Source organism: Limulus polyphemus, unplaced genomic scaffold, assembly GCF_000517525.1.
Source record: "Limulus polyphemus unplaced genomic scaffold, Limulus_polyphemus-2.1.2 Scaffold508, whole genome shotgun sequence".
Taxonomy (NCBI): Eukaryota; Metazoa; Arthropoda; class Merostomata; order Xiphosura; family Limulidae; genus Limulus; species Limulus polyphemus.
In genome coordinates, this window is record NW_013666118.1 from 505841 (window position 1) to 528504 (window position 22664).

A 22664-nucleotide genomic window follows, 5' to 3' on the forward strand; every position below is an offset into this window, starting at 1 on the left:
ATTCAAGCGGTCTCCAAGCATTATTAGTCTCAAAGTGGGTTCCTCGTCATCGAGTGTGGTATCTTAATTATGGTGGACTTCTGATTCACAGTGTGTCAGTGCCTTACTTATAGCGGACCTCTGAATCGCCGTTATTTTGCCTTAGTTATGGTGAACTTCTGATTCACAGTGTGTGTGTAATGTCTTATTATGTCTCCGCAGAGAGACATACTGTTTTTTTGTTATTTATTCTTTTTATCTTTCTTTTTTCCAAACACTTTTTAATTGACCGCTATTCCGTCATTTCTCGGCGGATTGATTTGAAACTTGGTAGGTTTATACCTTGGTTCAATACGCCCAGAAACCTTTTTCATATATTTGATTTAGGCCTTTTAAAGGATTTTGTGGGGTGGTCATATTTTCAGCAATCAAGGGGTAAATTGGCACAAACATAAATTTTCATGCGCCTAACACATTGGCATATAAAATAGTTAGATTTGCCCATTTTGAGTGTTTTTAGATTAGGAGGGTCAGAACTCGGAAAAAACCATAACTTTGGGGTTTTTAGTCAATTACTCGACCATATTTTGACCATTTTACATGGGATTTGTTACAAAGATACCTTCTTGCAGTTCCCAAGCAGTGATGTAGAGTTTTCGATTTTTTTGTGTTTTTCACGATTTTTCTGCTGTAAAAATTGGCCATGTTGGCATTTCTTGGCGGAAACATGTTGATCTCTTTAATTTATAGCGGTCTTCTGATTCACCCTGTGTCTAATGCCTTTGGTATTGAAGCTCCCCACCCCCCATACTCTTCCTTTTCTTGTTATCCTGTTGCTTAATTAACAAAAATTACAAAATTTAATACCAAGTGTTATCTGTTGTTTTCTCTTTATTACTTTTTATTGTCCTCCACATGTTACTTTAAACAACGTGGTACACGCGAACGTCTTTCCAGACCAAAGTGTGATATTCCAGGAGATGTTAGTCTCATGTTTTTAAACTGCTTCCTTGATACCGTCGATCCAGCGCTTCCTTGTTCTTCCTCTGCCTCTGTTAGTTGTAAATTATATGCTTTTGCTGATAACTGCTCTGAACTCATTCGCTCCAAGTGGCTGAACCATTTGTCTCTACTTTTCTGTATGGTCTCACTCCAAGCTGTTGTCTGTTTCGTTTCTTACTTTATCTAGTCTTTGTTTTTTCACAGAGAGATATACAAACAGCTGATCAAAACAAGCTAATTTTCTTTAGCTTACATACCACATTTCATGGTTAATTTGACAAACAACAACTGTGGTAGCTTTAAAGTTTCAATTCAAATGAATTCCTGCCAATAGCTGGTAACCAGCCGCTTCGACCAGTCTACAGCGACATATATTTACTGAATCAACAATACTGATCAACATTTAGGTTTCGGCTAAGATTGGCAAGCCATGGCATGACAAGGAGATGCCGAAAGTTAATTTTAAGATGATCCTTTATTTATAAACAGCGTATCCCATTGTTTAGCACTTAATATTAATATCTAGATTGAAAGAAGTCTAAGATTCTTTAGTTGATGGGACTTATGATGAGTAACATCGTAATGGAAATTTTAGTAATAGGTCATGGAAAGTCAGGAAATTCCGCTTCCACTGAACCGTTCATATCTTTTAAACCATGTAATTATTCCATACGATATATATATTCAACTTCAAGTGTTTTGTTTTTAAATCATGTGTTTTCCACGTATAACAGTAATGTCTACGTGATCTTTCAGACAAAAAAGTCTCTCCTAATTTTTATCATTTCTATTTCTCAACCGTGCGTCTTGTACAATAAGACGCATTTCTATACTATTATAATTATTGTGTTATTTCACATAGGAATAGTCTATATTTTAGTTGTCTTTTAAAACTTTTCAACGTACTTACAAACTTTATTGGTTTTGGGCTTGTTATTATAGAAAATGTTATAACATTGTAAATATATTGTGCCCAGAATTTGTTCTGTGTACTTATTAATAGATTATGATACTGTTACATTCTGGAATATAGAGGCACATATATATATATAAGGTTTACTGTAACATTCTAGAATACAGTGCATCTATGTGATGAAATGATATAGAACACTGTATATCTGTACAATTTTACTGGAAAATGCTGAAATATTCTACATCTGTAACATTCTGGAATACTGTGATACATATCTACATTTTTAGCCCCCCCCCCCAGCGGCACAGCGGCATGTCTGCAGACTTATACGTTAGAATCCGGGTTTCGATACCCGTGGTGGGCAGAGCACAGATAGCCCTTTGTGTAGCTTTGTGCTTAATTACAAAGAAACAAATCTATATTTTTACTGTAACAATCTGGAATATTATACACGTATACAGTTAATTTTCTGTAAATCCTGAAGCACTGTACATCTGTGCAGTTTTACTGAAATGTTCTGGATTATTTTGATATGTTTGTGCATTTTTAATGTAACGTTATGAAATATCATGCATCTGTACAGTTTTACTGTAACATACTAGTATAAAGTGTGATTCAGAAGTCAATTGACAGGTAAAGTATTCAGAAATGGAGAGGTATAGGAAATTTTAGTGGTGAGGAATGAGGTTTTATATGTCTACCCTGTGACAGGCCATGCCCTTCCGAACCTTTATTAACATACATCATACACTCAAAATGGCAATGGCTGAGATGTAGGCAATAACAGTTGAAACGTTTTGAAACAAAAATTACCAAAATAGTTCCTCAAGAACAACTGTTAATGGTATAGATGCGTCCTATCCCATGCATATGGAGCGTATCACAGAAAATCAAAAGTTGTTACTAAAACCCAGGTTTGAGGTGCAAGGTAAAAATGTTGTACAAGCAGGTTATTGTACCTTTCCTCGATCCAAGAGGTTAAAAGGTATTAAAATAAAATTCCCCTACATGACGTAGCACACAAGTATTGTGTTGCAGCTGTTCCCAAATCAGCTAAATAATGAAAGTATTTAGTCGAAGAACAGTAACATGGTACAACTGTATGAGTGTGTCACCAAAGTGCTCAGCCTTCTGCCAGATTTTTGTCGAATGGTATCCAGTTGAACGTCATTCTTCACATAAGATGATAGGAAATATGTGTCATTGGCTGCTTAGAATGGCATTCTCAGGTGCACTTCAATTCCGCTATCACTATCCATCAGGAATTAACAATCTTGTCTTGGATATGCCAGCAATGAAGCTGTACATTTTATTGACTGAAATACTTGTTCACAGTCTTCAGTTCATCTAAAATGCAAATCATCTTTAGGGAGAGCAGGTAATGTTGTGGCAATTTTGGAATAATGGTCCACAAGGCATCAATAATCTGATGCAAAAGCGAAGAAAATATAGGACTATCTCTTTGGTCATAGGTTGAGGCCACTACAATATTCACAGAGTCTGTAGATGCTCCATCTCTACCCACAGTATAACTGAAGACCTAAGTCTGCATACATATATATGTGTACATTTGCCTGATTTCAAGTTCAGTCCTGCCTTTATCATATGCCACAACACAGATTCTCAACAACAGATTCAAAGGTGTAGCCAAATATGAAGACATCATTGATATAGATCAGGCACCTTTCCTATTGCAGTTCTCTCAGTTTAAGCTGTATTAGCTCCTCTGAAGTGATGGGCACATTACACAAGCCGAATGGCATTATATAGAATTTATACAAACCATCTGAAGTACTAGGTCTTAGAAATATTCTATGAATGAGAAACTACCTGACATAAATTTCATTTCTTTTGATTATATTTCAGTTCGTATGCTGTAGTCTTTGACTGAAGTGTTATCGTAAGAAAAGAAAGACTGTAGTCAAATACTACAGCAAAAGAAATGAAATTTATGTCAGGTAGTTTCTCATCCATAGAATATTTCTAAGATGCCCAAAACACTGCCTAAACCGACACTAAAAGAACCGTAACTCTGCTCTCATTGTCCAGTTCGACTTATCAGCATCCAGGAGGTCAGGTCTAAAGTACTGAAGTAATGTGTGTATTTAAGTGCATCCACACATTCATCTTTCTGCATGTGGTGCGAGTGAAGAGGAATTGAAGTGGATCACTGAGTTCACCCATCTAAAATAAACACAGAACCTTGGAATGCCCTTTTTTATTCCTAACAGTCGCTATTGGAGATGGACATACATTTTCTGGAGGCTGTATGGTTCCGTCTTTTAATATCAGCAGTATTTCAGCATTGGCTTTATCCCCTGTGCTCCAGCGAAGTCTGAGCAGTGTTGGTTGTTTTATTGAACATGCATATCCTATATCTATTTGATAGTAGTTACTGTTTTTGGTCGTCTCATTCTATGTTTACATTGGCATATTCATTCAACAAATCACCAAGCTACATCTGCCGTGTTGAATCTAAATTGTTTGTACAATAATCAGTTAGCGATGTCAGTTATGCTAGCAGCAGTGTGTTAACTTGGATACTGTGTGATTAAATCAACTCGAGTGATGCCGCTAGTTTAGTTACATCCACTTCGCTTCATGTGTCTATGATCATTCCAGTGGGAAAGTGAATAGTTCTAGTTCAATGTTCATAATTACAAACTAACACCATGTCAGCTTTCAGACAGAATATTGGACAAGAAACATTGCACTTGATTTATTCATTGTTTTAAATGGTGATAAACCACTAGACTTCATCCAGATTATTCCATGAAACACCACAGTATATTCAGAGGTACTTTGATCCCTTCTTCCATCGTACTTGGGCCCAATGTGGTCAGCATTGGATTCCTCTCCCTATAAAACAGTTTGCCTATTGTACAGACAAAAAAAACTGACAAATTATGTCTGCAGTGTATTGTGATTTCTACTGACAATACTTAAAAAAAGCTGGAGACATGCCTTTCCATTTATATCTAGTTGACCACCAGAATGAAATAACTACTGACTAGCCAAAGTGTTTGCTTCTCTCGGTGGGTCAAATACAGTTCAAAGTCAATCATTGTTTTGTACTTCCTGTATTAAGCTGGAGCTTCACCTTTCACCTATATACCTGTACCAGCATATTCCAAGTGCCATTCAATTCTGTTAGAGCTGGGCTGAATGTTGTATTTCATTTTGTCAGTGGCCAGACCCGAATTTGACTCTCTTAGTTTTCTGGAGCCAGAGTAACAGCAGCCATAGCTTGTTGATGACCCTCCTTTACCTGCTGAGCTGATTGGCAGAATGAGCAGTTTCACACACATTTTTCTTTGAAGCAAGATATGGACACTCAGATGTGACCCAGTAGAACACATCTATCTTTTGTTGTATACACCTTTTTTTTCTCGCGGTGTCTTATAGCATTTTCTCCCAAATTATATAGCGATGGCGTTATCACATGTAACAACATAATTTTTGATAGTTCATTCGTTTATTACTCTGCACTGGTGTTAGTAGAAGAGTATATGTTTTGTATCCAATTCTCTTGTTGTAAAACCGATTTATTTTACATACATTATATGCGCCACAAAGAGACCAGGGCTGTACCTTGTGTCAGTGGGTACAGCAGTTCCACTTGCGAACATGCTCAGTACTCCGCCATAAACATACTAATGACGCTTTTACTTATATATATACACTGTTTGTATACTCACTGTCTAAACTGAGCTATATAGTTAAAACAGAAACAAGAGTTTCCATTTAATCATAAAATGTAACTCAATTCTGCCTACATCTCTCTTACAATCCCTCCCCCTCCACATAATATAAATTACTAGTCTAACGGTAAGACGTACTTACTGTGACCAACAACTACATGTATCACTTTCCTTCTTTCTACCACGTTACTTCTGCAAGTTCTTTCCCCCTGTTTTGGCACTTGAGCAGATGTTATTTCAAATGACACCTGCGAGTCAATTTAAATGAAATTTCAAATCCATCACTCTTCTCAGACATGCAAGTCTCTTGCATGTATTCAGATAGAAACTTTGGAACCGGATTTGAATGATATCTGTATTAAACGTATCCTAAACGGTGTTGTCTAAACGTCCTTTATGTAGCAGGCACTATAAAGTGTACTAATTATCTTTGCTAAGTTAATAAATCTAATAATCGACGTCATCTAGATGACGTTTTTCTAACGGATACTATTAAGTGTACTAATTCTCTTTACTAAGTTAGTACATATCATAACCGACGGTGACATTTCTCCAGGTACTATAAAGTGTACTAATTATTTTTACTAAGTTAGTACATATCATAACCGACGGTGACATTTCTCCAGGTACTATTAAGTGTACTAATTATTTTTACTAAGTTAGTACATATCATAACCGACGGTGACATTTCTCCAGGTACTATTAAGTGTACTAATTCTCTTTACTAAGTTAGTACATATCATAATCGACGGTGACATTTCTCCGGGTACTATTAAGTGTACTAATTCTTTTTACTAAGTTAGTACATATCATAACTGACGTCGTGTAGGTGACCTTCCTGTTCAGGTACTATAAAGTGTACTAATTTTATTTACTAAGTTAGTACATGTCATAACCGACATCGTGTAGGTGACCTTCCTGTTCAGGTACTATAAAGTGTACTAATTCTCTTTACTAAGTTAGTACATATCATAACCGACGGTGTGTAGGTGACATTTCTCCAGGTACTATAAAGTGTACTAATTTTATTTACTAAGTTAGTACATGTAACCGCAATTGTGTAGATGAACTTTTTGTATCAGGTACTATAAAGTGTACTAATTCTCTTTACTAAGTTAGTACATATCATAACCGACGTTGTGTAGGTGACCTTCCTGTTCAGGTACTATAAAGTGTACTAATTTTATTTACTAAGTTAGTACATATCATAACCGACGTCGTGTAGGTGACCTTCCTGTTCAGGTACTATAAAGTGTACTAATTTTATTTATTAAGTTAGTACATATTATAACCGACGTTGTGTAGGTGACATTTCTCCAGGTACTATAAAGTGTACTAATTTTATTTACTAAGTTAGTACATGTCATAACCGACATCGTGTAGGTGACCTTCCTGTTCAGGTACTATAAAGTGTACTAATTTTATTTATTAAGTTAGTACATATCATAACCGACGTTGTGTAGGTGACCTTCCTGTTCAGGTGCTATAAAGTGTACTAATTTTATTTATTAAGTTAGTACATATCATAACCGACGTTGTGTAGGTGACCTTCCTGTTCAGGTACTATAAAGTGTACTAATTCTCTTTACTAAGTTAGTACATGTCATAATCGACGTCTTCTGGATATCAGATGGTATTGAGTGTACTGACTGACTTTATTATGTACGTATCATGTCTGTCGTTGCCTAGATAGTATATATATATATATAATTAGTATTATTAAATAGACTGAACCTCTTTACTAAGTTAGTACATGTCATAATCGACGTCTTCTGGATACCAGATGGTATTGAGTGTACTGACTGACTTTATTATGTACGTATCATGTCTGTCGTTGCCTAGATAGTATATATATACATATAATTAGTATTATTAAATAGACTGAACCTCTTTACTAAGTTAATGAAGCTCGACAATTAGATTGAAATATCAATATTGTTAACAGCCCGTGTTTACCCTGTTCATTAAAGCTACGTGATGTGAGGTTCACGTGCGGGACATATCATATAACTTTGTTTTATAGCCTTTAATACTACGATATTTATCACACGTGAGTTTGAACTTTTCCGCTACCATGAAGAAAGGGTATTACCAAAGTTTACCAGTTACAGATAAGTAATGAAATATTAAAATACATTTTTAATAGTGTATATAAAAACAAACAGTGCTCTGGGTGATGTTTCTTTAATAAATGTGGTACTGATGTAGTGTTGATTTTTTAGTAACTGGTGAAAATAGTTCCAAGTGTTTTATTTTTTGTACAATATTCTGTATGTAGAATTCGTTTTATCAGTTGCATCAGGGCTGGTACAGTGGGGGTGGGCCATGTACTCCTCAATTTCAATTTTGCCCACCCATGTTCATTCTCCCTAACGGTTTAAAAAAGCATATTACCAATTAAAAGAAAATCGTATGATTTTTTTTTTATTTCTAAGAAGAGTCAACCAAAACTCAACTCGCCCCCTAAAGGGACAGGAGCTTTAGCCGAGCCTGAATTGCTATGTGTATATATCATCACTTATGAATAAATACCTATTAACTTTTTATTGGGAACAGCAAAAAGATTTAATACGTACTTATTACTAAAGCCAATAATAATTTTATACTATTGGAACATTTTAACGGGAAACTGAGGAAAGTATTGGCATTTTTTGGTTGACTTCTTAATTGTAAATTCTGTGTTTTGATCAGAAAAGTATGAAACTTTTTGAACATGGCATCCATTAATTACAACTGTCAATTTCTGTTCAATGTGTACATAAAGCACCATGTGTTTGGAAACCATGCGACTGACAGTAAGTGCCGAGTTTAATGGCACGTGGTGGGTTTTAAGCGTTGATGTTCTCATGAATATTACATGTGATTCTTCATCAGAATGATATCCACAAATTAAGCAAAGAGCTTTTTTACTGTCTTATATGCAAGGACTCACTAACAGCATGTTTTTTTCTTCTTCTTCTTTAATGTATACTCTGGTGGTAGCTATTTCTCTCTGTATTATAAGCCAGATGAGAAAATGCCAAGAAGCATTGTTAAGAGCCACTACTTCTTAAAACTCAAGACTTCAAGTCTAAAAGTTTCAAGAATAAAAATCTAGTTTGGTACTTCTCATCTCTCACGTCATTTAAATAGACACACATAGAAAAGATATGATAAGTACAGAAATTATTATTATGTAAATTTTCTCTGACTAGACATTCAAACCAGTTTGTTAGACGGTCTTTTTTATTAGGCTTACAACTTTTGCAGCCCATCGTATAGTGTACAAGTTTAAATTTTACCAATTGCTTTGTTTGTGAGAAAGGGTTGCAATTTTTGATACATTTTACAAACGTTTTGTTGGAAGTTTCATATATATCACATATTTTTCATATATGTTGTATGGTATGATATATATGTTGTTGTTTTTTTGAAAAAGGCTTAATAAGTGTGGATGTTTACCTCACAGTCTGCCAAAAATAATCTACTAGATGACAAAATGAGATGTTAAAAATATTCATTTTTTTTGTGCTTCTACATTTTTTAAGGTAATTTTAGCAGAACAGCCATGCACGTGTTGCTCTTTTCATGCCTAGGTGACCTAATATATTTACCCCAGATAATTAGGAAAAAAGTATATTAAAAAAGAAATTCCAACAATTCGTCAATACACGTCACAGACTGTATATGCAAGAGCTTTTTTATTTCTCTTCATTCCCCAAATCACATTGATTTCTATTTGTGTCATCCGCTTATCTTACTACACAGAGAGGGAGAGAGAGGAGTAAAATGCTTATTGGTGTCGGAAAATGGAGACATCATCTGCAATACAGGGCCGTCAGTCATCCCCCATAAGCTTCAACAGGCTTACGATTTACCCGACTTGAATTGAGCTTTGGGTCCATAATAATAACTCACTTATAGACATATAGATTCTAAACTGAACTTCCTAAAGATAGAGTTCAACAAATAAGACCCCTTTTCCCAATGGCTCAGCGGCTGGTCTAAGGATCCATAGCTCTAAAAACCGGGGTTCGATACCTGCGGTGGACAAAGCACGGATAATCTATTATGTAGTTCTGTGTTTAACAATAATTTCTCTGATTTCTGTCACATCTCGGCATTCATTGCGTCGAAGTAGGTCCAATTTGCGAATTATTATGATATAAACGTTTCTGGAAAGCACGTTTCACACACCCCCCCCCCAAGAACTTCCGGCGCTTATACTGTCTTATCAGTGATTATTATTAACACATAAAATAGACGTAGAAGCCGAGCTTTCTAAACACGTGGAATTTTCAAATGTCTCTTACAATTATAATTATACCCAATCTTACTATCATAAGAGTTAAGTTTGTGGTTTGTGAAAAAAATGATGTGGTCAGTAATAGAAACATTTTAATTTTTAGAACATCATCATATCTTTGTGGGTGACTTGAGTCCAGAAATAGAAACAACGCAGCTTAGGGAAGCCTTCACGCCGTTTGGGGAGATTTCGTAAGTACTCTCTTTCACTCACATCTTTATCACTAGCGGAAGAATCAATACAAGTACGGAACCCTGTCTTTTTTTCACGAGATGCTGATGTTCCTAAGAAAATGTGTGTACGATTAAACCTCAAGTAGTACAATTCTGAAGATATTAATTTTGTGGCATTTTATAATTCCCTCTAACTGCAATCACAAGCTTATACCCAATTCTGAGAAGTTTATTGTTTTCAGGCCTGGTAGATCTTTGTTGACTTAGCACTAGACTGTGCGCGAGCTCACCACAGTAATCGAATCACTACGAGAACGAGTCCTGAAGCGATTATCCCTCTGAATGAGGAGAATATTGATTTAATTATAACCTATGTGGACCTCGTGTGAATCATTCTGCTTACTGGAGAAACGTTATTTAACTGCTTTATATTTTATTCGTCATCACAATCAAATTAACGCAAGATAATCAAAAATAAAATTTAATGAGCCTAGAATCCTTGTTAGAATTCCTTTCATGCTCAAATTTAAATGTAGCATTAAACAGTAATAAGCACCAAAGTACGTGTCATTATCAACTTTCAAATACATGTTGCTTATGTGTGTGTGTGTGTGTGTGTAATAGTCTAAGAAGGTTGATCAAAACCCATAAGGTTTTATCCTTCTAAAATTTGAATCCGCATTTTATTTAAAAAAAAAAAGGGTTATAGAAACGTAAGTACAAGTTATTCACACAGAAAAATGTGTGCCTTTAAATATATTTTAGACCAAAGGAACCATGTGATGGCCATGTGTTCGTCGTCATTGTGTCAGTTTCAAAGTTTTTTTGATCAGAACTAAAAATGCAAACAATGATGTTCTCTGACGTGTCTTCTTCACTCCCCACCAAAACTTAAAGATTTATTTTCCATATCACCTAATCAAGTCTCTAAATTGGGAGAGGTAGCCTTCGAAGAAAGAAAATATTTTAAAAGGCATCCAACATAACATAAAACGAATTTAAAAATACCATTTTATCTTGGCCCTTTGCCCCCCAGTGACACAGAGGTATGTCTGCGGACTTACAACGCTAGAAACCGGGTTTCGATACCCGTGGTGGGCAGAGCACAGATAGCCCACTGAGTAGCTTTGTGCTTAACTTCAAACAAACAAATAATCTTGGCCCTCTATACTTCTTGTTATATGATTAGGATTTTTTATTAGTATACATATTATCGGAACTTGTATTTATAATTGACTTTAACTCTCTTCTCAGCCCGTTAAATTTGTTTTAAATCAGTGAAAAAAAAGTATTTCATGACCGTTTCTTTAATGGCTTAGTTCGGTCATAAACGGCGTTCAATACAAAAGGTTTCTAACTACAGGGTAGTTATAAAGTTTGTTGATGTTTTCGCACATCCAGTATTCAAAACCGCGATATACTGCTAAAACACCTTCCGTGCTTTCAGCTCTGAGCGCGTTATAAAAGTGTCATTTAATATTGCTATTTGGTTAAGAGTAATTGTAGGAGGAGAGCGCTGTTGGCAGGTTTTTTTCTCCACCTCCTGGTCAACAGTTTTAAGTTAAGGATAGCTATATCTGAATATAGGAGTCTGTGATCTGGCTGTTTAGCGTATGTGTTGCATAAAGTGACGATTAAATATATCTTAGTGATTTGAACTTACAACGGTATGTGGTTATTAGTACCTGAAGACTGAGTATGTTGAGTCCGAAAGCTCGTGTAGTAGGATTTTCTATAAAGTTGTTACTGAAATTGAACTTGGCGATAGTAAGCAGTATCTTGATGAACCATATTTACGGTTATTTAATGACAAAATGGCGGTCGATTGAAAAGTGTTTGGAAGAAGATAGAAAGAAATGAAAAGAAACAATAGAAAATCAATATCCCTGTTTACGAAGGCATAAGAATATCCCAGATATCCGTTTCCATTTCACAATATAAGTTCTTTCATTTTATTTCATGATATCATAACGTCTATGTTCATGACTCTTGAATATATTTGACTTCATAATCCATACATTGTGAAAGATTATCGGTCGGTATTATACGTCTTACGAGTTATTCAAATATGTAGTTTAGTTGTTTTTGGTTTTTGCCAGCGCTTCTCTGAGTACTGTCATCAATGTTAATGATTTTAGTTGCACTCAACCATTTTTCAACCACCTATCCACCCTTGGACCACCCATCAATACTCCGAATCAGAACTTGCAATAAATATTTTCAATTTTACTGATTGTTTTTGCGTCAGCTTACTGGAGTTGCCATGAGAACAGAACTGGGCCAGATTTTTCAATCCGTTTCTATAGTTTGGGTAGAAGAGCGTGTTATCTTGATACTTTCAAGACATCCACCAGAACGTTGAGCCTGTTACATCGATGTCTTCTTACAGAACTGCCCCCCCCCCCCATCCTGAAATCCAATCCAAACAGAAATAAAATTATTTTCATATAACTTATATCCACTTCAAGCTGAAAACCAAGCCGTTCAAAAACAAAATTACTCTTACAAAATTTATATATCCAACCTACGAGACAAGCCAAACAGGAACAGCATTGTTCTTACGGTATTGATATCCCCCAACCTACAAGCTAAGCCAAACAGGAGCAGCATTAGTATAATAGAACTGATAACCCCCTCAATCTCCAATTCAAGCCAAACAGGTGCAGCATTAGTCTAACTGAACTGGTATCCCCTTCCCCCGACCTGCATGACAAAACTTATACTCTCCAAATTGTAACACAAGCCAAATAAGAAGAGAATTAATTTACCATAACTGATACGACGTCTTCCAACCTGCAACGGAAATTTAACAAATAACACCATTAGGCTTACAGAACCGATGCTATATCCACCCTCACCTTCCAAATTGTGCGTCATCAAAACTGTCTTAGAGATTCGATTCTTTTCATTGTGCATCTTTTTTTTAGTATACGTGTAGACATGTGTCACTCTAGAATATTATAAGAACTCGATGATTAACAAGTTAATTGAAATGAATATACACTGCATAATATTTATTCATTAAGTTGAGTGAAGTTTATATGTACGTCACAATTATACTTATGTAGGTCCCTTTTCAATAACAGTATTGCACCGTATATAATATATATCAGCTATACAGTTTACGCACCATATCGTACTATATTGACTTATGTATAAGTGTGAACAAACAGCCACAACTTTGTGAAGCGTAAAGAACGTGATTTTCGAGTATGCCGTTTTACTGGTCAGTATACGGTGTAGGACGTTATGGTACTTAGCCATTCACGTAGTACTGAGAAACGAGACATTTCAGTACGTTTGAATACGTTATGGTTGTGCCAGTGTTAATAGTTGCGCACCAAAGGCACCGGTCCTTCGATGACGGCTTTTCCCACAACTTCAGCCCGTGAATTTTTTTTTTTGCTTGTTTTACTTTTCTGTATTTATTCATTTTTTAAACTTTAACTACTCTTGTTAAATTGTATACCTTTAATTGTTATTTATAATTTAAATATATATTTGTTTTATTTTTTGACTTCCTTTGTTCAGTAAAGCACCTTCACACTACCCCTTCCGAATTCGTATGGGTTCCTGCAACCAAAATATTTCTCCAGTTTCTTGTGCTTCACTTTTCATGACCTTTCTGACCTTCTACTAATTGGAGATTGATCTTCTATGTCAGTATAGTAACAGCTCTTCCTACTGTTCTTTAGTTACTGATGAAAGTTGGTTGTCCGAAACGATTGAACATTTAATTATTGTTCCTCTGCAGAGATTTTAAACATTTCCTTTCCAGTTTCTTGTGCTTCACTTTTCATGACCTTTCTGACCTTCTAATAATTGGAGATTGATCTTCTATGTCAGTATAGTAACAGCTCTTCCTACTGTTCTTTAGTTACTGATGAAGGTTGGTTGTCCGAAACGATTGAACATTTAATTATTGTTCCTCTGCAGAGATTTTAAACATTTCCTTTCCAGTTTCTTCAGGGTATATATGTATTTCTTTATTATTTGTGTTACTCGGGGATAACTATTTGTGTTCGTAAGAAAACCCAACGCACAGTAATAAGTACATCCGATTTTGTTACATAGTAATTTGTTTGTTACTCGCCACAAGTCATCTTTTAGTATGACCGTAAATTGTCAAGGAAGGTCTTTTTCACATACTGCGTTTTATTTTATTTTCTACTAACGTGTACAAAAAGTTCAGGAATAGACAGTACAGTGAAATGTGCAGTAAATTATAAAAACATATAATAAATGTTTTTGTTATGAGTTCTGATCTTAGAATAACGATTATTTTTATATCAAAAGTAAGAAAGTCGTATACAGTATCCAAGATGGAGTTTAATAGATTTTCTTCCATTCTCACTATAGAAAATCAATTAATGGAAAGGAAATATTCTCCTTACCTCCACAGAAAATTAATGATCAAGTCAAATGCTTAACTGTTGTTTTAAGGGATTAAACATCACATATATTGTTGCACTTGTACGAGAAATAAAATAATGAATGCCGGTATTTATATTTTAAACGTTATTTTTAACTCACCAATGCAAGACTACAATCTTACGCTTGTTTTGCATGTGCTTAAGACTGACACTTTGATCATTAGTGTATTCTTTTTTGACACCCTAGCAAGAAGTTAAATAACAAGGCACTGAATGGTCTGTGTATTTCTGCCGTAACTGAATATTCTGTATGAAGGACGAAATGAGTATGTGACTATTATATCCTTTTTAGGTGTGAAAATAAATTACACTTTCCAGTTGCAAAACAAAAGCATTTAAACAAATTCGTTTTTCAGTATACTCAAACGGATACTTCCTTGCTCAATGACAGTCCTCAGTGAAATAGTCGGCGTTTTAAGTTCAGGATTTTATACGAAAGAAAAGTGAATCCGATAGTTCTTAGATGTCACGCGTTTCTTATTAAAGTTGATCAGACTAACGTTTATTATCATTGTAGAGACCTAGAGAGTTTGATCCTTGTAGGCTTAACTAATTGTTCGTTTGTTTTGATTGTATTTAGCCCTAAGCTACACGAGGGCTATCTGTGTTATCTCTCCCTAATTTTGAAATGATAGACTAGAGAGAAGGCAGCTAGTCAACACCTCCCATTCTTGGGATGCTCTCTAAGATCGAAAAGTGGGATCTGACCGTCACTTTTATAATGCACCCACGAATCCAGAGTGCAAACCACTGGACACTTAACTTCACAATCCGGCACACTAACCATTCGGCCTAGGATTCACTAATAAATTACAAGTCCTTAGGTAAAACTTATGTGTTGTACATGTTGAATTCAAAGAATTTGTGAGTTATAACTAATTATTAATCTAATGTTTGGTAGCTAATTATTTTAGTACCGCCCTACCATTATGCAATACGAGTTACGTTTCTAGAAGCCTTAAAAGTTTTAACTTGGAAATTCTTTAAAGAAAATATGTCACTGTATTTGTCAGTGCAGAGGAGAGAAAAGGAAATAAATAGGCAGTGGGGGAGACTTGAAGATTTTCAACATTTATGAAACACTAAAAATATCTTTCTGTACATAAATTTAAATTTTTCTCTTTCATTTGTTTAAAAATGTACACAAACTTGCTTAAAATTTTAAACCTAATGGAATGCGTTAAAAATTTAAACCGATAATCTGATTTAGCGGATAATAAAAAAAATCATCATTCTGCGATACCGAATACATATCCACTGGATTATTAACAACACACACATTCAACGTGATAAGGAGACGGACAGATTTGTTTTTATTTGTTTATTTTTTAAGCTACAATTTGATCTCATCTGCAAATCGCAATGATGTATATAATTATACTTACCGTGATTCAAAAAAGAAATCCAACTTCTGGTGAATGTTTTGTTTCGAGGACATTTTATTCTTTTCAACGTAATTTCCAAAACAAAAGTAAATCACACGCAGTTTAAAAACAACGTACCACTTTCGGAAGTGTGAATTAATCCGTGCTACTGAATGCTTGTCTTGATCTACAATAATTCTTCCCGCTTCTTTGAAGATACTGATAATAGGATTCCACGTACTATTTCAAAAATTATTTTAATAAAAAATGTCTTTCATTTTCATTTACTGTTTTGCGTAAAGAAAAAAGAATCGCAATTTAAAGCAGCTGTGTGTACAGACAAAACGATGTCAGGGGAACTCTCTGCCTCCTAGATCGTGTGTGTTTGCATATTATATATTTATTTGTTTAAACTCATGGCTGTCCTTCTGTGGTCCGTTAGCATTCTAAAGTGGGGGACGGTAAAGATCAAGTCTCTGTATTATAGTTTAAAGAAAAATCAAACAAACGATACTATGTTCGATTAAATAACGTTTTTTTTTTTTACATTTCATTAACTTTCATGCTTACTTGTGCCAGTGTCGCGCTTCTATACACTAGGAACAGCTATCTGATTATGGGGGTACTCGAGATTATCTTTGGCTCATGGTGGGTAAAACAAAATACGCAGCCTGGCTTACTAATGAATGGATATTTGCTGTAAAATTCTTATCAATGTATCTACCAGTTTGGCCACCGATTTTGATTTCATTCCTTTAAGTCGTACGCTCAATCCTTGGATTATCGCGCTGACTTTCACTGAGTAAAGAACTGTATCTGTTCTCTCGAAAAACGTTTTAACTCGTTTCCTTCAAAAAACCCATCGGGCCTAATCTTAAGCAAATAAGCCTACCATCTACGGACGATTAGGGTTAGCTTCACAACTACAAGATCCGACACCGGTGACCTACCTCCACATGTAAAGCCTACAGCTACTTCTGATTTTATTCTTTCACTGGTCTTTTATTACAATTTCAAACAACAGAGGAAACAACAAGCCTCAACAAAAATTCAACGTTTACGCTTGGTCGTCGGGTGTGCCGCGACAATCAACATGAAAAAGAAGGCTTCGGTAATCGGGTCTTCGAGTGATTTAAACAAAAGATCGACCTCTCCCACTTAGGTAAGTCTAGTGTGGGTGGCACTAGTGTTATTAACATGGCTTTTAGTACAGACCTAGATAATTTAATTAGCTGTGCTAAATTACAGTTGAGTAAGGTAACAAAAAACGTAAAAGGGCAGGGCTTTCCGCGGAAAGCCAAAGCTCAGACGAAAATGTTTTAAGTAATGAAGAATCGATTACTGAAACAGTAAAATCAAATGAACGAGTAATTGAAAATAAAACCACATTGACGTTGGACACTAACACTAAACAACAGGATGAAGAAAGATTCATCCTTGTACAAAAGAAAACAAAAAAGAACAACACACACAAACCAAACAGGAACCACCGAAACATGTCATTATAATTGAAGAAATACCCAGTTCATACAAATAACCACAACTAGCCACAGAAATAAGAAAACATAAACCACAAGCAAACATTACCACTAATCAAACCTTAAAGGCGGAGTCCTGGTATATAAAGGTCCGAGGTCAAAGACCTAAACGTTTTACTAGCTGAATGGCCGAAGATGCCTTCAATCCTGGTAAAATTAAAATGCACATACCGGGTTTGAAACTAAATACACAGTCATTCGTAATTAGAGGAATTCCTTACTCAATTAACACTGATGACATTAAAGATGAACTTACAAGAGCACATATCACATACACAAAAATCGAAAGAATAAGTTCAGGTAGGACACAGCAATCTACAAGCATTATCAAAGTTTACACAGGCAACATACTCACACAAAATACAATTAAAGAACTAATATCTAATAGTATCAGAAGTCTGAAGTTAAGGAAACAAAAACACCGCCAATGGTTATCCCACAATGCTTCAACTGCCAACGCTACGGTCACGTACCGGCAGCATGTAAGTCATTACTACGTTGTGTAAGATGTGGAGGAAACCTCCATACAAGTAAATGTAGAAAGGAAAATAGTACGCCACTGTGCTGTAGTTGTAAAGAACACCACACTATCAACTATAAAGGTTGCCTAAAATATAAAGAAATTCAAACAAGAATTTTCAACATAAATAATAACACTACACAACAAACCACACCAAGAACACAGCCACAACAATAAACTAGAAAAACACTACTACCTACAACAACTTACACAAATGTAGTAAAACAACAAGCACAACAGAAACTCGCAAATAACACAGAACAAGTAAATACGCAACAAACAGTAAATATAACTCAAAGCACCAACAACGAAATACCTAATAAAACAACAGTCAAAAATCCCAAACAATTATCAGATAATAGCCCAATTATAGAGGCTATTAAAAACATTTTTAAAGATTTATTGTACAGTTCCAAAACCCATAAATCAAACAAGACTGTACCACTCTCATTATAAACATATAAGAGTCCACATTACACCAATAATACCATTATTATCATAACAAAAATCTACATTACACCAATAATACCATTATTATCATAACAATAATCTACATTACACCAATAATACCATTATTATCATAACAAAAATCTACATTACACCAATAATACCATTATTATCATAACAAAAATCTACATTACAACAATAATACCATTAATTGGTGTAATGTGGACTTTTGTTATGTTTATAATGGTATTATTGGTGTAATGTAGATTTTTGTTATGTTTATAATGGTATAATTGGTGTAATGTGGACTTTTGTTATGTTTAAATACCATTATAAACATAACAAAAGTCCACATTACACCAATAATACCATTATAAACATAACAAAAATTACATTACACCAATAATACCATTATAAACATAACACAAAATCTACATTACACCAATAATACCATTATAAACATAACAAAAGTCCACATTACACCAATAATACCATTGTAAACATAACAAAAATCTACATTACACCAATAATACCATTGTAAACATAACAAAAATCTACATTACACCAATAATACCATTATAAACATAACAAAAGTCCACATTACACCAATACTACCATTATAAACATAACAAAAATCTACATTACACCAATAATATCATTATAAAACTACCTTTACCCTTCAGATATAGAGTCGTTTTATCTAAACTTTTTATCAAAATGTGTAAATCCCTTCAGTATGCACTACAAATTTTGAAAAACAACAACGTGTATGGCGTATGATTAGTGGAATGCACAGACATTGTTAAAGCATCATTGTGTCTCGTGGTAAACAACAACGAGTATGGCATCTAGTTAGTGAGATGTTCAGGTATTGTTAAAGAACTATTGTGTCTGGTGGTAGATATACACTGTACTGATCATGTGTCTTTAAAAAATTCATGAACTTGTATTTTTTTTTTTTTTCGGGGTTGAACATTTTACATTACTATCAATCTCATTGATCTCTGTGAATCTTTTGTTAAAATAATCAGCTATTCAGTAACTGGCAGATTATGAAACTCCTCTTTATTAGAAATGTTGGAAATGCTGATTCTTAGCAAAGGTGACCCCCGCAGAGACAGCGGAAAGTCTACGGATTTACAATGTAAAATCAGGGGTTCGATTCCCCACAGTGGACACAGCAGATAGCCCGATTTGGCTTTGCTATAAGAAAAACACAAACTTAATAAAAGTTAGTATACTCTAGAAAAATGTGCCTAAAAGTCTATACCACAGTGATTTTAAGGTTACAAAACCCCTAGTTTGACAATCAAAAATCTGTGGCATTGTTTAACTCTTACTATTTAACACCAAAGTTTGGTGACACTAACTCTTTAGGGTATGTGACGAAACGTCAACGTCTACGAGAAATGCTTTTCAATACTTTAATAGTAACTGAAAAGCTATTTTAACTTGTTTATAAGATGTAGGTGGCGGGCATAATACTTACGTGAATGATCACATCAGGCTTGAGTGAACAAAGTTTGTACCACGACTGGAAGTGGATCAGAATGTTGTCTATTCCAGTTTACCTTCTCGACAGTAACTTTATTTTACTGAAAACTTTTGCGAACAAATCGTATCAAATTAACCATTAGGTTTCGGTGTCATTCTTATCTTCACCATTCAACTCTCCTTTCTTCTAAAAAATTATCAGTGCAGAATTCGAAAAAGACTTCTAACTGACTTTTTCACTAGCTTTATCTATATTTTATCTGCTGAGTCATTTGAACTTGAATTGTCTCCCCCCCCCCCCCCCATACCATAAGTATAAGTTCAAATATTGCTTTTCTAAGTCGACGCAGTTCAAGAAGATAAAGTCAATTAACATTTTGGTAGTCATTCTTTGCACTCTCTTGAACAGTCCGTATCATTCTTTATGTTAATGAACACAGAAGTTTGTCGCTCTATCCATGCATTTTTGACGAACTGGTAAGTGAAGCTCCGTTAAAAAACCGACTACTTACAAAAGATTAAAATTGTACGTAAAACGTATGATTCACAGACAAAAGAAATATTCAAGTGTATCAAACAACATTTAGCTTTTCTAATAAGTGTAGTGATAATCTGCTCCTGCTAGTGAATAAAAATTGTCATGAATTTTGTTAATTAATGGTAAACAGCGCATGCGCCGAAAGTGGTAACGTGGTTACTAGCCACGTATTCTTAAAGCTAATACCTCACACAAGAATGTTTAATGCCGAATCAATTACACATGTTCAAACTACATTTATTCGACGTTTTGTCCATGCAGACTGAAAATCTGGTTCCACTATGTTCAGTATTTTGTGTAATACCTTGTTTACATGTGTTGTAATATTGGTTTATGTGTAATGTAACGTTTTTTTTGTTTCCATGTGTTGTAATATTGGTTTATATGTAATGTAACGTTTTTTTGTTCCCATGTGTTGTAATATTGGTTTATATGTGATGTAACGTGTTTCTTTTTTTTACCTCTATTGTAATATTGGTTTATATGTAATGTAACGTGTTTTTTTTGTTCCCATGTGTTTTAATATTGGTTTATATGTGATGTAACGTGTTTTTTGTTTACGTGTTGTAACATTGGTTATATGTGATGTAACGTGTTTCTTTTTTACGTGTCGAAATATTGGTTTATATGTGATGTAACATTTTTTTTGTTCACATGTGTTGTAATATTGGTTTATATGTGATGTAACGTGTTTTTTGTTTACGTGTTGTAATATTGGTTATATGTGATGTAACGTGTTTTTTGTTCACATGTGTTGTAATATTGGTTTATATGTGATGTAACGTCTTTGCCATTTACCAATACGTGTTTTTTTTTATTTAACTGTGTTGTAATATCGGTTTATATGCGATGTAACGTGCTTTTTGTTGAACTGTGCTGTAATATTGGTTACTTGTGCTGTAATTTGTGTATAACTGCTATAGTTACTTTGCAGAGTTTCAAAGGAACAACGTGTGACTATTATAGTAGAAAGAGGTGTTTAGTCAGTCAGATTTTATGGTCAATATACTTCAGCTACCAGCTTGCACACACCCGTTACCAGAGCAACCAGCTGTGAGAATTAGTGTCGATTTCAGTCTAATTTTTTCAGTACATATTATAGCAGGTGTTTTGGTAGGAATATGTGTCATGTTATGTAAGTTGATTATCTGTTTATGTGAGTAGGAGTGGCGTAGAAAAGTTGTCGATATTGAGTTTTACGAATTTCGTGAAACTCCTGAACAGGAGTGTATGAATTCGGTTGCGTTGTTAAGGAAAATTTATTAAATGATTAGTTTTTCTACAGCTTGAACAAAAGTAAATAAAATAATGTAACATTTCCCAAAAGCTGTGTGTGTCTTGCGCCGATAGTCGAAGCACGGCAATAGCAGTAAGAACGTGCTAGGTTTTCGATACGTGAATCATAGCTGACGACAGTAGTTATCCCTGCACTTCAGACACAAGCACTGATTGGCTGCCTCAGGGAAGGGGGTAGAGACAATGATGCCAACAAGGACGATGACGTCATAGTTCCACAAAGTGTCGAGAGAGGGCGCGTTGTTAGGTGATTGTTTGCTCCACTTCTTTATTTACTGTTCTATGTTTTAAGAAAAATGTGTTTAAGAACTTATTTTGAAATAGTAATAATGTATATACAAATATAATGTATAATAATTGAAATGTGACTGTATTTTACAAAAATACTAGTCTACTAAAACAAGCTAAGACAGGTCATTTTGTAAAGACTAAAGGTCAGTTTTATAATGTTTGATATGGTAACATCAGTGCATGTGCACCATATCTCATTGTAACTTCTGTATTGTTAGCCAGGCATGGCTAAAAGGTCAATATAATAAAAATAATAAATATATATAAATGTATAATGTTATGAGATTTAAGCTATTTTGTCTAAACATTTATGTTTTCATGTTATAATTTGTGTTCATTCCAGAATGAAAGAGGCACAATTTATCTTTATTTCCTAATTTTTATGGTGGTTGCGAGATCGGTCAAATTTATCAAACCCATACAGAGATTAATTGCTGAAAATAACAGTTAAAATATAAATTTTTTTTCTTAGGAAATGTTTGATAACTGTTTGGACATTATAAAGATTTTGCATGTGAAATTTCAAATTTTTCTGATGCATAAAAATTACTTTGCATGATAGATAGGCAAGATGTGAAAAGACAAAAAAAAAAAGGCATTAGAGAAACATTGCTTTACAAACCTTAAGACTTAATAAACAAAAATTAGATATTTTGCGTATGAAAACATTTTAATGTTTACTGATAAACT

The 22664-nt window shown here is 34.5% G+C and overlaps 1 protein-coding gene across 4 annotated transcripts in view; it reads left to right on the top strand.

The window, feature by feature from the left end:
• The window catches only part of LOC106458747 (nucleolysin TIAR-like), a 231060-nt gene that overhangs the window by 177978 nt on the left and 30418 nt on the right, over positions 1–22664 (top strand). For all 4 annotated transcript variants that reach the window (XM_022385055.1, XM_013918286.2, XM_022385056.1 and 1 more), the window contains one exon: positions 9984–10071. In XM_022385055.1, the coding sequence (XP_022240763.1) occupies positions 9984–10071 (88 nt within the window). The remainder of the gene's footprint in view (positions 1–9983; positions 10072–22664) is intronic.